The sequence below is a fragment of the Chionomys nivalis genome, chromosome 3 (genome assembly GCF_950005125.1).
Source record: "Chionomys nivalis chromosome 3, mChiNiv1.1, whole genome shotgun sequence".
Lineage (NCBI taxonomy): Eukaryota > Metazoa > Chordata > Mammalia > Rodentia > Cricetidae > Chionomys > Chionomys nivalis.
The window spans coordinates 63,489,639-63,504,103 of NC_080088.1; the positions used below are offsets into that span (position 1 = coordinate 63,489,639).

The 14,465-nt window shown below is 47.7% G+C and overlaps 1 protein-coding gene across 1 annotated transcript in view; it reads left to right on the top strand.

Moving 5' to 3' along the window:
* Positions 1-14,465, top strand: part of Xxylt1 (xyloside xylosyltransferase 1) — a 135,994-nt gene that overhangs the window by 16,487 nt on the left and 105,042 nt on the right. The window contains exon 2 of the mRNA XM_057764629.1: positions 11,602-11,749. Coding sequence (XP_057620612.1) covers positions 11,602-11,749 — 148 coding nt within the window. The remainder of the gene's footprint in view (positions 1-11,601; positions 11,750-14,465) is intronic.

Sequence of the window (14,465 nt, forward strand, 5' to 3'; positions counted from 1 at the left end):
TCCCTGGGTTTGTCAGTGGGAGAGGAACAAGCTTGAAGCTGTGGGATGTGGCCCCAGAGCACTGTGGGGAAGTTATTTCAGGCGATTTCCTTACTGTAAGGTTTACCTAACAGATGACCTTGCTCCCTGGTCGTTGGTGGGGCTGGTCACTGCTGTCGTGTGTGCTATGGCCAGAGTCCTGAGTCCCCATCATCTACTAGGGCATGCTGGTTGGTGTGCTTGTTGAGAGTTCATATGGGGAGTCCTCTGGGTAACACTGTCCCTCCTGGTTACTGTCCACCCTGTGGCGTATCTCTGATGGTGCCTCCTGGGTAGAGCTTGTCTTTGGACTCTGGGACGTCCTGGAGAATACCGGTTTTCTCCACCTGTCACAGCTGAAAACTCAGCCTGGCTGGGACCTTTGGGCATCAGCGAAGTGCACATAGCCAAATGCTGAGTTAAATTTGGTGAGCTGCCTCTGCCACGGACCTCAAGCTATTTGTAGGTTAATTCTGCCTCCTTTTTTGTTCTCCAGGCTCACAGAGAATCGTGGCTTGACCAGTACCAGCAGTGGAAGTCATTCACTTTCAGGGCTCTCTCAGAGCTGGAAGACTTAGGAACAAATGCAAATCAAAATGGTTCCTTTTGTAGAAGTTAGAAGCTCTGCCTTGAGGGTTGGGAGGGAAATCTTACCTTGCTGTTTAACCTCCTGGTTTCTATGACTGTGGCTTCTGGTCTTCTTGTGTGACGTGCAGTGTCTGGACTTGATTTGTGAATCTCTTGAGGTATTTGTTATAGTCTGAACTATGAAAAAACATCTCACTGGCCCACGAGAATGTTCTGCACTGAGGACTTGGCCTTACCCAGCATGGAAGGTTTGTGAGGATACAGGAGAAGGTGCATAGAGAGATGGGCAGTGGACCCCGAGAACCTTCTTGACCTGCCTCTACAGAGGGTATGAAGCTAAAAGTCATGTTCTCATAAACCACCTTCATTTTCCCATGTGCCCCTTCAGCTGATGTCCTTCCTGGGATAATTTTGTTGTGGTGAGGGATTTTAATCTCTGCTTATTTTACTTATGGGACCTGTATGCTATGGTGTAGGCTCAAGGTGTCTCTGTCTTCTTGTCTTGTTTCCTGCTTATTGCTCATGTAATTTGTTGTCACCTTTGTTTTATAAGCTGTTCTGAGAGTTTCTGACTTCTTGAGACAGGATATCACGATGTATTAGGCCTCAAAAGAGGATGTCTCCCATAGGCCCAGTACATATGGACACTCACAGCTCAGTTTGATCATTACCCGTCACTGAGGATGGAAGCCCCAGCCAGGCAGAGCTCAGCTGTGACGTGGGGGAAGTGATGCTCTCAACCATATTTCTAGATGCTGAGGATGTCCTGCCATAGGAGCTAACATTTTCTGTATTTGATTCAGATTCTCTTTTTCAGAAGTAAAATACAGCGATAGCTAAATGTCACCTGTGCCTTCCATTCCTCTCCTTTAAGGCGTCCTTGTCCCAGATGTTGAGTGCTTTGTAGAATTTATTTTCACTTTCATTTTCATCTTACATATATGTATATATGATATATACTTATTATGTGTGCTGGTCAGTTTTTTTGTCAACTTGACACAAGCTGGAGTTATCTGGGAATGGGGACTTTCAGTAGAGAGAATGCCTGTCCAGTTGACCTGCAGGCAAGTTGGGGGGGCCTTTTCTTGATTAAACTGATATCGAAGGGCCTGACCCATTGTGGGCAGTGCCACTCCTGGGCAAGTGGTTTGAAGATGTATAAGAAAGGTACCTGAGCCAGCGAGGCTACCTTTGGGACTGGAGCAGGCCTCAGGAAATGGATGAGGCAGATGTGGGGGCACCTGTTCATGATCCTGGCATGCTTTGGGTAGAGAATGATGGGTAATTTTCTTCAGTTTTCAGTGTCTCTGGGAGAAGGGTAGTGAGAGGGGTGGTTGCTTAGCCTTAGTGGGAGTAACTTTTTACTTGGGCCTTATCTGTTCACTTCCCGGAGCTTCAGGAAAAGACCCTGGGCCCTGGCTTTGGCTCCTTCTGTGATTTGCCTTGCAGCCTGTTCCCCAGCCCACCTCACTGGACCCAGTTTCCTGTCTGAATTGAGAGGGTTGAGTTGGTGGTGTTAGATCTTGGGCCTCCCCTTTAAGGTGGTGTTAGATCACTGGAGGCCTCCCCTTTAAGATGCTAGTTAAGCAGACTGATCTGGGGATGCTATCAACTTGACACAACTGGGAAGAGGGGTATCACTTGGGAAATTGCCTCCATCAGGTTGACCTATAGGCAAATATGTGGGAGAATTTTCTTGATTAATGATTGATTAATGTGGGATTAATTAATTGATTAATCAATGTGGGAGAGCCTTGCTTACTGTGGTGGGTACCACCTCTGGGCAGATAGCCCTAAGTTATTTAAGAAGACAAACTCTTATGGAAACAAGCCAATAAGCAGCATTCCTCCATGGTCTCCTGCCTTGAGTTCCTTCCCTGGCTTGCCTTCATGATGGACTGTAAGCTGTAAGATGAAATAAGCCCTTCCTTCCCCTAGTTGCTTTGGGTCCTGGTGTTTATCCCGGGATAACTAGTTCAGGGCCCCCCTGCATCTGTCTGGGACAGAGATGTGAACCTGTTTGTGTTGTGGCTTCATAGCTTGTTAACTCATGACCTAACCCAGTTGCTGGCTCATCCTTGTCACTAGGATGTCCCAGACTAAACACAGTGTGGAAGTTCTTGCCACCCCTGGAAAATGATGAGAGTCAGATTATTTTCCTTTGGAGAATTTCTCTGAATACTCTTCTCCTGGTCTCACTGTGTCAACCTGTCCAACATGACTGTCACATGATTGCTATCCCTGTTAATGAAAGGGAAACCTTTCTTTCATTCAAGTTCCCATCATATTGTGTCTGATATAATGGGCTGCATTTTTTCTTTCTTTCTTTTTTAATACTCTCCCATCTCCAGGCCTGATGATAGCTTCCCAGGTCACAAGTCTCTCTCCTAGTGAAGTTCATGTCTCACGGTAGATACACAAAGAAAGTTTCTTGCCCTGGTGGAACTTACATTCTGTGGAGAAGATTTAATGAGGTACTAAAAGTTGTCCACCTTGTTGCCCAAGAGAAGTGCAGCGACTATTCTACGCAAAGCACATGAATAAGCTATCCAGTATGCGGGCAGGTCAGGACGTGATGCAGGAGGTTGGCATCGTAGGAAGGGTCAGGAGTAAGGAGCACTTGAGAGGGCTACCGGTCAGGCAGAGGAGATGCCTCTGAGAGGGGGTATTGCCAGAGGGCAGGATCTAACCTTGCAGCTAGGTGCAGGGTACTGGCACTGGCCTCATGTGAAATGGTTTCTGGACCTCCTTGCTGCCTTGGCCGTCAACTTTGGATGCTCTAGCATTTGCCATGTGCCTTCCTGCAGCACGATTTCTAGAGCTGCATTTACCTGTGCGTGGCACCAAGCAGAGACTCAGCTTCTACCGTCCTTCTCAAGGTGATTGGGGTTCCTTACTAGAATCATGTGGGGTGATGTATAAGTGGGTACCCCCAGTCTCTTCCCAGATCCTGATTCTGTCTCTGGGATCAGTGCACACAGTTTATAAGATCTCCAGGCCCCCCTAGTGAGAGCCTGTGTTACTGAAGCTGAGGACTTCTCAGGACAGCGGTTGGAGCTGGCAAGCTTATTGGAGACGTATGGTCCCCTGGTGGTGCTTTGACCTTTGACCTTCAGTTCCCCACCTTCCCCAAGACTCTTTGGGGTTGGATTTCTCCTTGCTCCTGTCAAAAAAAAAAAAAGTTTCTGATAAAACCTGCTAAAAGGTTGGAAATACAGGACTACCTGGAAACGCCAGTGGTGCAGAAGTGTGAGTGGAAGTGGGTGAGGGGCAGGCAGGTGCTGTCCCAATTGGACACAGTGGGGACCAGGGACGGGACTCTCCCTTCTGAACTGTGGGGGAAGCAGGCCCTGAGAACAGCTCTTTGAGATGCCTTTAGAAGTCAGATGAGTGGCTTTGATTCTTCTCCCGCTGCCTGCACTTCTGTCAGACCAAGTTACATTCATGTAGGAAATCTTACAGAAGTGGTAAAAGTCACACAAGGAGGGGGTTCACAGTGTGCTTCCTTTCTTTTCTCGGGAAGTCTATTCATTTTTACCTTTTCCATCTAAAACTAACAAAGGCAGGGCTTTGCTCTCTTATCCCAAGGGGCCTTTGTTTCCAAAGTTAAAGTTATCAGAGAGGGCAGCGTATAGCCATGTATGACTGACGGTGTTGGGGAGTCATTAGAGATTCAAAACCAAAAGATCAGCAGTCTCGTGCTCTCTCCATCTGTCTGTCACCACACGTTGTCACTTCCTGGTCTAGGAAGACTTGGTTTAAGGAAACACCTCTGATAGGATTTTAGAAATGACTTTTAAGAAACAGGTACAGTTACCCTGAAGCAGCTCACAGGTTGGATATAAGATTTACCAGGTGACATCCTGTCCAATAGGCTAAGAGTAAAGAAGGACTACAGGTTCCTCAAGGTTTAGAATAAGTCTATGAACTAGAAATTTCTATTCTTTAGTTATGGTCCAGGGCCAGGGGGATCCCTGGACTAGAAGAGAGCTGCCATTGTCTTTTCTTTTCTTTTTTCTTTTTCTTTTTTGGATTTTTTTTCGAGACAGAGTTTCTCTGTAGCTTTTGGTTCCTGTCCTGGAACTAGCTGGAACTAGACCAGGCTGGCCTCGAACTCACAGAGATCCACCTGCCTGTTGTAGGAGCTGCGGGCAGCATTCCTGCCCGGCTCCTGGCCGCCTAGCTAGCTTATGCCCTGGAATAACAACACACAAATTGTATTCTTTTAAACACTGCTTGGCCCATTATATCTAGCCTCTTCTTGACTAATTCTCACGTATTAATTTAGCCCATTTCTAATAATCTGTGTAGCACCCCAAGGTGCGCTTACCGGGAAGATTCTAGCCTATGTCCATCCTGGGTCGGAGCTCCATCGCTCTGCCCTAGAGAGCAGAGCTAAGGCGTATGAGCTCACTTCCTCTTCCTCCCAGCATTCTGTTCTGTTTACTCCACCCACCTAAAGGCTGGCCAATCAAATGGGCCAAGGCAGTTTCTTTATTAGCCAATGACCTTCCTCCATCACCTGCCTCTGCCTCCCGAGTGCTGGGATTAAAGGCCTGCGCTACCACCTCCTGGCGAGAGCTGCCATTTTCTTGGGTTTCCCTGGGAGCAGGTCCTTCATGGCTGCTGTTGTGTTTCAGGGTATCAGTTGTCTCTCCTCTCTGGACTCATGATTTCTGCCTCCTCCTTTGCTCATTCTTCCTCACAATCTCAGCAGATTCTCAGTGTTTGCTGGGTCCCCCTGTTGGTGATGTGCTTTGCCGACAGGAGCATGCCTGGCAGTGAGTAGCAGACCGACCTTGCTGCCTGGCTGGGAGCTGGGAAGAGGCGAGAATGCTTGACTAAATATGTAAACATGGATGTGTCAGGGGGGTAGGTGTTCAGGGGAAAACGAAGCTGCTGATTCAGTGGCCGGAGCAGATTGTGTGTGTGTTGTGAGACTGAATGGTGCATCTGTGTTACTGGGGTACGCTTTGTGGTGAGAGAAGAGATCTTAGCATCACATTCTTTGCTCCCCATGGGAGGCTCTAGAAGAGACAGTCAGCCAGTGCAGAGACCCTGAGGTTTGCAGGTGCCTGCTCTGCCTGTGGGACTGAAAGGGTTTGTCAGCATGTTTTCCTTTCCTGCATAGAAATAAGATGGCTGTCACATTCCTGGTGTTGATCCATGAGATATGGTTTTTCTCCAAAAAATAATTTTATCCAGACCTTGTTGGAATTGATTACTGAGGTCTTTAGGATTAGTGATGCACGTGTGGAACTGGCTGCCTTGGGTGGTAGGTAGTGGGGGGAGTGGGGGCAGCCTGGGTTGGGGTTTACCTTTTCCCTACTCCCAGCTCTCAGAGCAAGTCACTCTGTTGTGCTTATTCTGCCATTTGTCCTGGAGAATGGTTCCGGGTCAGGAAGATAATGGAGGACCTGCCCCTCCCACTGTTGTCGAATGTTGCTGTTGCCTACCCACCCCCAGCAAACGGCCATTGCCATCTTTACCAGAAACAGCTGTGACCACCTGTTAGTGGCCTTCAAGGTCAGGCCTGTTGGCACCCCCCTTATAAAGGGAGGGGTGGGGAGGATCACTCTGCTCTTGAGATTCAGCCACTCTCTGGCCATCTCCCTCCTGGCTGTAGGTAATTTTGCCCAGGTGCTCATGGTTTGGGAAAGTGTTAGTCTATGAGGCTGACTGAAAGGGGCTCCATTTATGCAGCTCTGGGGATGTCTTCGTACTGGCATTGGGAGATGGGGCTGCTTTAGGGATTCCCGTGCTCCTTTAAGTAACTGCTCATGTCAGTAAGCACAGTGAATTCGTCGGTTCAGCAAGCTAGGCTTGGGTTGGATCTTTAATCCAGTCTGTTGTTGGTGCCCTATCTGGGGTGAGTAGGCATTCCCATCTCCCCAGGGAAAGTTAACAGTCAGAGCGAAAGCAGCTGCTCTTTGGGAATGTGTCCAGTGCCTCTCACCAGGAAAGACCTACCTGTCTGTTTCATGTCATCTCAGGTGACCTTCTGGGGGAGGGGAGGCTGTCAGCAGGGAGTGGCTGAGAGAAAGATTATTTCCCATTCCCTTTTAGTGAATTTTCCTTATCTTTAGGACAGTGTTTAGTGTACCTGGAAAGGGACTGGCGCTCACTCTCTCTTTCTCCTTCCCTCCCTCCCCCCTCCTGTGTGCATGCGTGTAACATATGGGCATATACACACATGTGTGGCTGTGTGTAGAGGCCACAGGTTGATGTCAGGTGCCCTCCTCAGTCACTCACCTTACGCTTAGACAGCTTTCTCACTGAACCCAGACTCGTTGATTGACAAGACGGTCAGTAAGCTCCAGGGACCCAGCTCTGGGCTGTGCCTGGCAAAGGTGAGCTAAGTGGGTAGGCTGAGTACACAAGATGGGACCTGTAACCATTCTGTCCATCTAGGACACCGAAGGGCCAGGTAGCTCTGATTTCGACCTCCAGTGTCTTGGGTCTGATATCTAGAGATTATGTCATGTCTGGATTTCTGCATGAGGGAAAGCTTTCTAGCTGTACTGAAAGTGGCAGTGATATCATCTGTGCTTATCAAGCACCATTGTGTGCCTTGTCAGAGGCCTGCGAACGTTGCCAGGGCTTCCATCCTGCAGACATGTTAGGGTGTTGGAGTATTTTGCTAGGGTAGCTAGGCACCTAAAGCATCTTGCCTTTGAATCCAGGACTGTGATTTACTAATGATTCTTCTGTCTCTTGAGTCTCTGGAAGCACTGACCCCTTCATCACTGAGAGATGCCAGACCAAACCTGGCGCCTGTAACTTGGTAATGTAGTGGGATATTGTATTGGTTTTTTTTTTTTTTTTAATTAACTTAACATAAACCTAGAATACCATTTAGAAGGAATCTCAATTGAGTAACCGCCTCCATCCAGTTGACTGGTGGGCATGTCTATGGGAGCATTTTCGTGATTGCCAGTCGATCTAGGAGGGCCTAGCCCACTGTGAAACACCTCCGGGTATGTGGGCCTGGGCTGTGTAAGAGATGTAGCTGAGCAGTCCATGGCTAGCCTCTTGCTTCAAACTCTTGCCCTGACTTCCTGCCCTGGCTTCCCTTGATGGTAGACTGTAACCTGTAAGATGGAATAAACCCTTTCCTCCTCAAGTTGCTTTTGGTCACGTGTTCCTCGTAGCAACAAGAAGCAAATTAGGACAGGGATGTTTGCTTGTCCTGTCGGGGGACAGTTCTGTTGACGGCAAGTTTGTTGGCAGAATCTAGATGTTGCTGCAACACCCTTCCCATGCTGACTGTGAACCCTCTGGACCGTGGAGACATTTTTGTCATCCTGCAGGAGATGGATTACCATCGCTGCCCCAGAGATGGTTGTGGGCTCATCACTCTTCTCTCCTGACTTGTGAGTGACCTCCTTCCGCCCTGCCTCTGGCTGACTGGCCTTGCTGTCTGCAGCTGCAGGAGCTGCTGCTCTTCTGGCAGCCTCAGGGTTTCCTGGAAACCGCGTCCTCCTGTGCCCAGGGCCAGCTCATTACCTGCCTCCTTGGCTCTAGCCATGTCTGGCTTCCAGTGGACTTGTCATTTGATAAATGAGTTTTCCTCCCTTTGAGCTAAGGGCTTGGGGGTGTTTTAGGTTCTTGGGGAATGTTTCCAGGAGCTGTGGTCTGGCTCCCCTGACTCTGTCCAGTGGGAGTGTCTGCTGGCTGCTTGTGCTGGCTTCCAAGACTGGAAGTGATAAGAATGTCATGTGCATGGTAGAGTGAGGCCAGGCACCCCTTCCTGAAAGCCATCCTTCCTGAGCTGTCTACCTGCTGATGGCACACAGTGCTTTCTCCATGCAGACTTCATTTTGAACCGCAAACTCTTTGAGGACACTTAGTCTAAGAGTAGTTTGTCCTTACTGAATTTAGGTTTTTAACATAATTCATTAAAGATAAAAGGAGGCAAAGGGACATAATACAGATTTAGTCATTATTCCTGATATATGGGTGATTGAGTAATTACTGGTGTGAAATATTGTTATGAACAAATCCTTTAAGTGTCACCGATAAGAGGAAATTAGTGAATAGCTACCAATGTCTGATAGAGGCTGACTAGAAAGCCACTTGCCTTGTGGCTGTGCACTTAGTAAGTCATGGGGTGGGGACACTTTCAGTAGCTTTTTCATGAGCGCTGGGCTCTGGCCTGCATACCAGGAGTTGTACACTCTGGTGACTTGGTCAGTGCCCCCAGGCATTGCTGTTGATTTATGTGAAGGACTTAAGGAAGAAGCTTTTAGGTTGGATGTGGGTAATGTTTTATAATTAACAGGGTTTGAAGTTTTAAGATGTGTAAATTTAAATAAAGTGACAAAGTTACAAGTGGTGACCTGATATCTGTTGTTTGATCTCTGTAAGTCACAGGCTTGCGTTGGCATAAGCCGCTGTCTGGCTGTCTTCAGGAACCAGCAGCTGACACCCTGCTTTCCTAGGTGCTGTGGCAATTCTTCCTCTAGGTCTCGAGGTGGGCTTGCAGCCCTCAGCCAGGCCCTGGAGCCTACTGGATGGGCACTCCATGCTGTCCAGGCTTGCTGCTGTCTGAGATCGCAGTCTGCAAACCCGCTTCCTGCTTGGAGACTGGGCATTTTGATTCACACTTGATGCCTGTGGTTTGCTTCCTGTTGTATGAATATATCCACGAACTATATTCATTTTTCTTTAAGTAGATTTATTATCTGAAATATTCATTGGAACTGGCTAATCAGTACAGCTCTTGGAACAAATGTACTGAACAAAAGTCCAGTCTGTCCTCATAAATCTATTAATGCTGACGAGCTACAGTTGTTGCCTGGGAAGCTTGGGTGATGTGAGGCTGGTGGGGGAGTAAGTGGGCTGCCGACGCTTTTCTGGACTTGGCTGTGGCCTAGACAGGCCCTGCCCATGTGTATATTACCTCCCCCCCACATGCATGCAAGTGCATACCCCCCACCTTCCCCATCCATACTACACATACACACATACATACATGCACACACATACTACACATACACCACACCACACCACACCACACAATGCTACACATACACGCACATCCCCCCACACATACAATTGCACACAGATACACACATCCTATATACACATTGCACATACACCACACCACATACATTCTACACATACACCTCATCACACACATTCTACACATACACGCACATCCCCACATACATATGCACACACGCATACAAGTGCACACACACATACATACACACCCACCCATACCCACCCATACACACTTTCTATACACACACTACACATACATGCATGCATGCACACACACGCACGCCTATTCCCTTGTTCCTTTTCCTCTCTGAATGTGGAGATGTCTGTTTCTTGAGAGCTTTCTTATACTTTCAGCATCTTCTATAATTCCAGCCCCCAGTGGTGGTTTGGGGATGTAGTGAGGGTATGCTGGGAAAGCTGTCCCATGAGTGGTATCTTATCTGTGGGAAGAGATTTAGGGGACTGGACACAGGCTGGGGCAGGCTGTGAGGCTGACGGGTGAGAGCGGCTTAGCAGCCCCTGAGCAGGGAGCTTGTCCCCAGGGACCTTAGTGGCTATCACAAGAGTCAGTGTTGCCGTTCCTGTGCCACCCACAGAGAGACCGAGGCTCTTGCCCAAATGTGGTTCCTTTGGCTGCAAACTTGTGTCAATGACCTGGCGTGAATGTAGTCAGTGTTACACGGCAGGAAACACTCATGGCCAGTGAAGCCCCATGTGAAATGGGGTGCAGGAGGGGCCTGGAGCATCATGGGAGGTGAGAAAGCTGGAGGGAAGGCTGAGAGAGGGAGTTCCATACTTGGGAAGAGCAAGGTGAGGTTTACGAGGACACGGTCATGAAGGGGCGGCTGACGGGCTGGGGTGAGGGTGATGGTTCAGTTTTGCTCAGTCGTGAGGGCAGGGGAGGAAGCTTAGAGCCGCTGTTGCAGACCTTCCTGGGGGATTTGGACGTGAGAGAAGTGAGCTTTGGAGTTTTGAAGCTAAGAAGAGAGATACAGATCTGTGTATTTGGAGAATGACTGTGAGGTGCAACAGAGGACGTGATGAGGTTAACCATGCAGGGAAGCCACAGGGCAGGGCCAGAGGCGACCGAAGCTGGGGAAGAGAGATGCAATGTGGGATTAGTGTCGAGAAATAGCAAGAACTGGCCTAGCTGAGAGACCGTAGAAAGAAAAGCCAGAGGAATAAAATGGCCAAAAAAGGGAAGGAAAGAGCCCCTTGGAATAAAAATGTCAAGAAATCTTAGCAAAGCTTTTACAGTCAGAAATTGGGTTTCTTGCAGTTTTGAAACAGGGTCCTATTCTGTAGCACAGGCTGGAACCCACTGTGTAGCTCAGGCTGGCCTTGGATTTAGAGTAATCCTACCTCAGCCTATTGAGTGCTAAAACCATAGGCCTGAGCTACCAGCCTGGCTAAATTAAGCTCAGTAGTGTTTCCGAAATTGAAAGAGACTGAGGCCACAAGTAAACATGAATCAAAAGGAGTATCGTTTAGAGAAAATTGACATTAGAATTCTAGAGCAAAAGCAGGACCTGCTGGAGGGGGAACCAGTGATGCAAGGCTGGGCGCGAGGACCAAAGACTGCAAGCCCAGGAGTATGACATAGGAAACCCGGGCAGATCCATGGGCAGGGTGAAGGTAAATGGGCACAGAGCTCACCTGTTTGAGACTGTCTCAGGCAGTGCCCACACCTGACCTTTCTCCTGATGGACACTATCAACACAAAGGGCTTCTTGTCTTGAAGTTTGAAACTAGAAAACAACCCGGGAGTTGGGCCCACTTTCTTCCTTCTTCCTGCTTGTCCACTGTCCTGTCCCCAACAGTGTCCCTGTCAGCATAGCCATCCCCGTGCTGCCTGGCCTTCCCTCCTTATTGCCTTTCCCCACCCCCACCTCCTCCTTCGCTCCACTGTTTCTGCCTCCTGGGCTCAGGTATGTGGTGTCTAGCACTCAGACAATTGGCTAACTCTGGGGTTTCCTGCTCCCACTCCAGGTCATCTTCCATGACGTTGCTGTGCTGACAGACAAGCTCTTCCCCGTCGTGGAGGCCATGCAGAAGCACTTCAGTGCTGGCTCGGGGACCTACTACAGTGACTCCATCTTCTTCCTCTCTGTCGCCATGCACCAAATCATGCCCAAAGGTAACTCGGGGTGTCAGACTCTGTATGCACTTCTGCGCTCAGTATGACTGATGCCCTGTTTGTGAAGAAGGCAGGGGCTCAGGGGCCTCCTTAGAGCCAGGTGCAGCTTTATCCACTTGCTAGATCTCCTATTCCTGTGAATGACACATACACCAAGACGTTGCATCTGTCTACAGCTTATACAGTCATTCAAGTGGCAGAGCTAGAATTTGAAGTCATGTCTCTCTGATTTGGAGTGCTGCCTCTCCAGATAGCTTTCTGTCTCTTCAGGTGACCACATGAGAGCTCTCTGGGAATGCCTGGTTCAGGTGTAGCATTCAAGATTGGGTGCTGGGCACTGCTTTGCCACCAGCTGTGTGCATGGCTTTGGCTAAAGCACTCTGTTGCTAGGTTTGTTTCCCCACCTGTGAAAGGAGGGGACTGACCCAGTTGGTGAGCTGTATCAGCCTGCCTTCTGCAGATGCTGGGCCTGTAGGATGCTCCACCGTTGGAGTAGGCCTGGAGAGTTAGGAGGCCTTCTGTCTCCATCCCACCTCTCTTGGCTGTGCCCCTACTCCACATCGAGACACTGCCCACCACTGCCACCATCTGCCATGAATTATCCCTATCTGAGCACAGGGTTCTGTGGCTAAACAAGTGTGCAACAGGCAGCTTGATGGGCCAGAAGTACCTGGCAATCTGTGCCTGTGACAGGCCGTGACACCAGAGGACATCAGATTGGGAGGAAGCATGCTGTCCTTGCTGAGTTCCCCTCCCTCCATCCACCATCAGGTCCCTGACGTTGAGGTCAGTTTGTGTTTTAGGGTGCCCAGTGTCATACAAAATGGAGCTCCTTTGATTTGCAGGGAAGGGAAGGTACCAGTTACCCCAGCTCCTCAGCTATGTGGGAAGCTGGGCAGTGAATCCCAAAGGGCCTGGGGGTCTACTAGATGCTGCTAGTATCGTCTCCCCTAACTTTACAAATGAAGACAGACAGAAGGCTTTCCTGTCCCATAGTCCTCTACTGAGGGGACCATGTCTACTGAAGAAAGCTGTGGTGGGGGCTTTGCTAGAAACCTGGTGTGGGGCATAAGGAGTTTCTTCGATGCCCCATGCCATCATCTCTGACGTACATTGGTGCTGCCAGGAGCAGATGTGTCTCATTGTCATGAAAAACCCTATATTAACAAAATATTTTAAATGCCATATTCTGTAGGTCTTTGGAAGGTTTGAAGACCATCTGTCTATCTAAAATATATCTCTATATGATCTGGAAAGCCTACCTAACACATCTACAAATTTGATTATCATAGATGACAAACGACTGACCTGTGTTTCTTGATTATCCTAAGTACTTCGTAATAATAACTTTCAAAAACTATAATTTACCTTATATTTTTAAATGAACTGCCTAGGTAAAATATCTTAAACATACATATATATATATATGTATATATATATATATATATACATATATAAAATATGTTGCAACAAAAATAACCTTAAATTGGTATCAGCATACAAAAGTCCTTTAAACAAGAGTAGAAACGTATATACAGAGTGTTGTAACAAAAATTGCCTAAATTTGTACCATTATACAAAAGTCCATACCAATACAAAATATTTGAGATTAATTGTTGCTTTTTAAAGTAGATTCAATAATCTACCCTTTTGTCATTCCTATATTTCCCTAAATGATAACAAACATCCATAGCCCAGCAAATAACCAAAGAGCACTCATACACCCCGGCCCTGGATTGCAGACACAGTCCTCTCCACACTGCCTCCTGCTGGCTGAGGGGGAAGTGTCCCCAGGGGTCCCCAAGAAAAATTTGGGATAATGACCAAGTCCTAGGAAGACTATTTATAAACTTCCTTTGTTGATAGATCTCACCTGTCAAGATTCAGGAGGTCTCCCCTGATCAAACCAGATCCATATCAACCTGAAGTGAGTCTATGGCCTCTTGTTTCCTGGAGAAACAAAGGCAAAACTGCTTCTCCAAAGCATTTTTTAATTTTCACTTGACAAATACACTTTTGACGTTTTTAAAGTTAAGGCACTCTTACAATACCCAGGCTGGTTTACCCCAGCAGCTCTTTCAGTTCAGATCTCTTAGAGCTGCGCTTTGCTTTTCAGCAGTCAAAAACCCAAAATCAACACAATAGCATACAGGATTCAGACTCATGTGTATTTCCCATCTTATGTGGCTTTTTATTTTTATATTACTTTTAATGTCTTTTTAAAGACTTTATGTTTTAAAAGGTTTACTGCATATGATTTAGTCTTTTTTTTTTTTTGGGTTTTCAAGACAGGGTTTCTTTGTAGCTTTGGAGTCTATCCTGGAACTAGCTTTTGTAAACCAGGCTGGCCTTGAGCTCACAGAGTTCTGCCTGCCTCTGCCTCCTGAGTGCTGGGATTAAGAGCGTGCGCCACCACCACCTGCTTCAGAGGCTTATTTTTTTGTTATGAATGCCCAGCCTTAGCTTGGCTTGTTTCATGCCAGCTTTTCTTAAATTATTCCGTCTGTCTTTGTTCTCAGGGCTTTCAACTTTCTCTGTTCCTGTATACCTTTTCTTTCCTTCCTATTGTCTGGCTGTGTGTAGAAGGAGCTGCGGCTCCTAGCTAGCTTTACACCCGAAATAATTACATGGAAACTGTATTCTTTTAAACACTGCTTGGCCCATTAGCTCTGGCCCCTTATCGGCTAATTCTCACATCTTGATTAACCCATTTCTA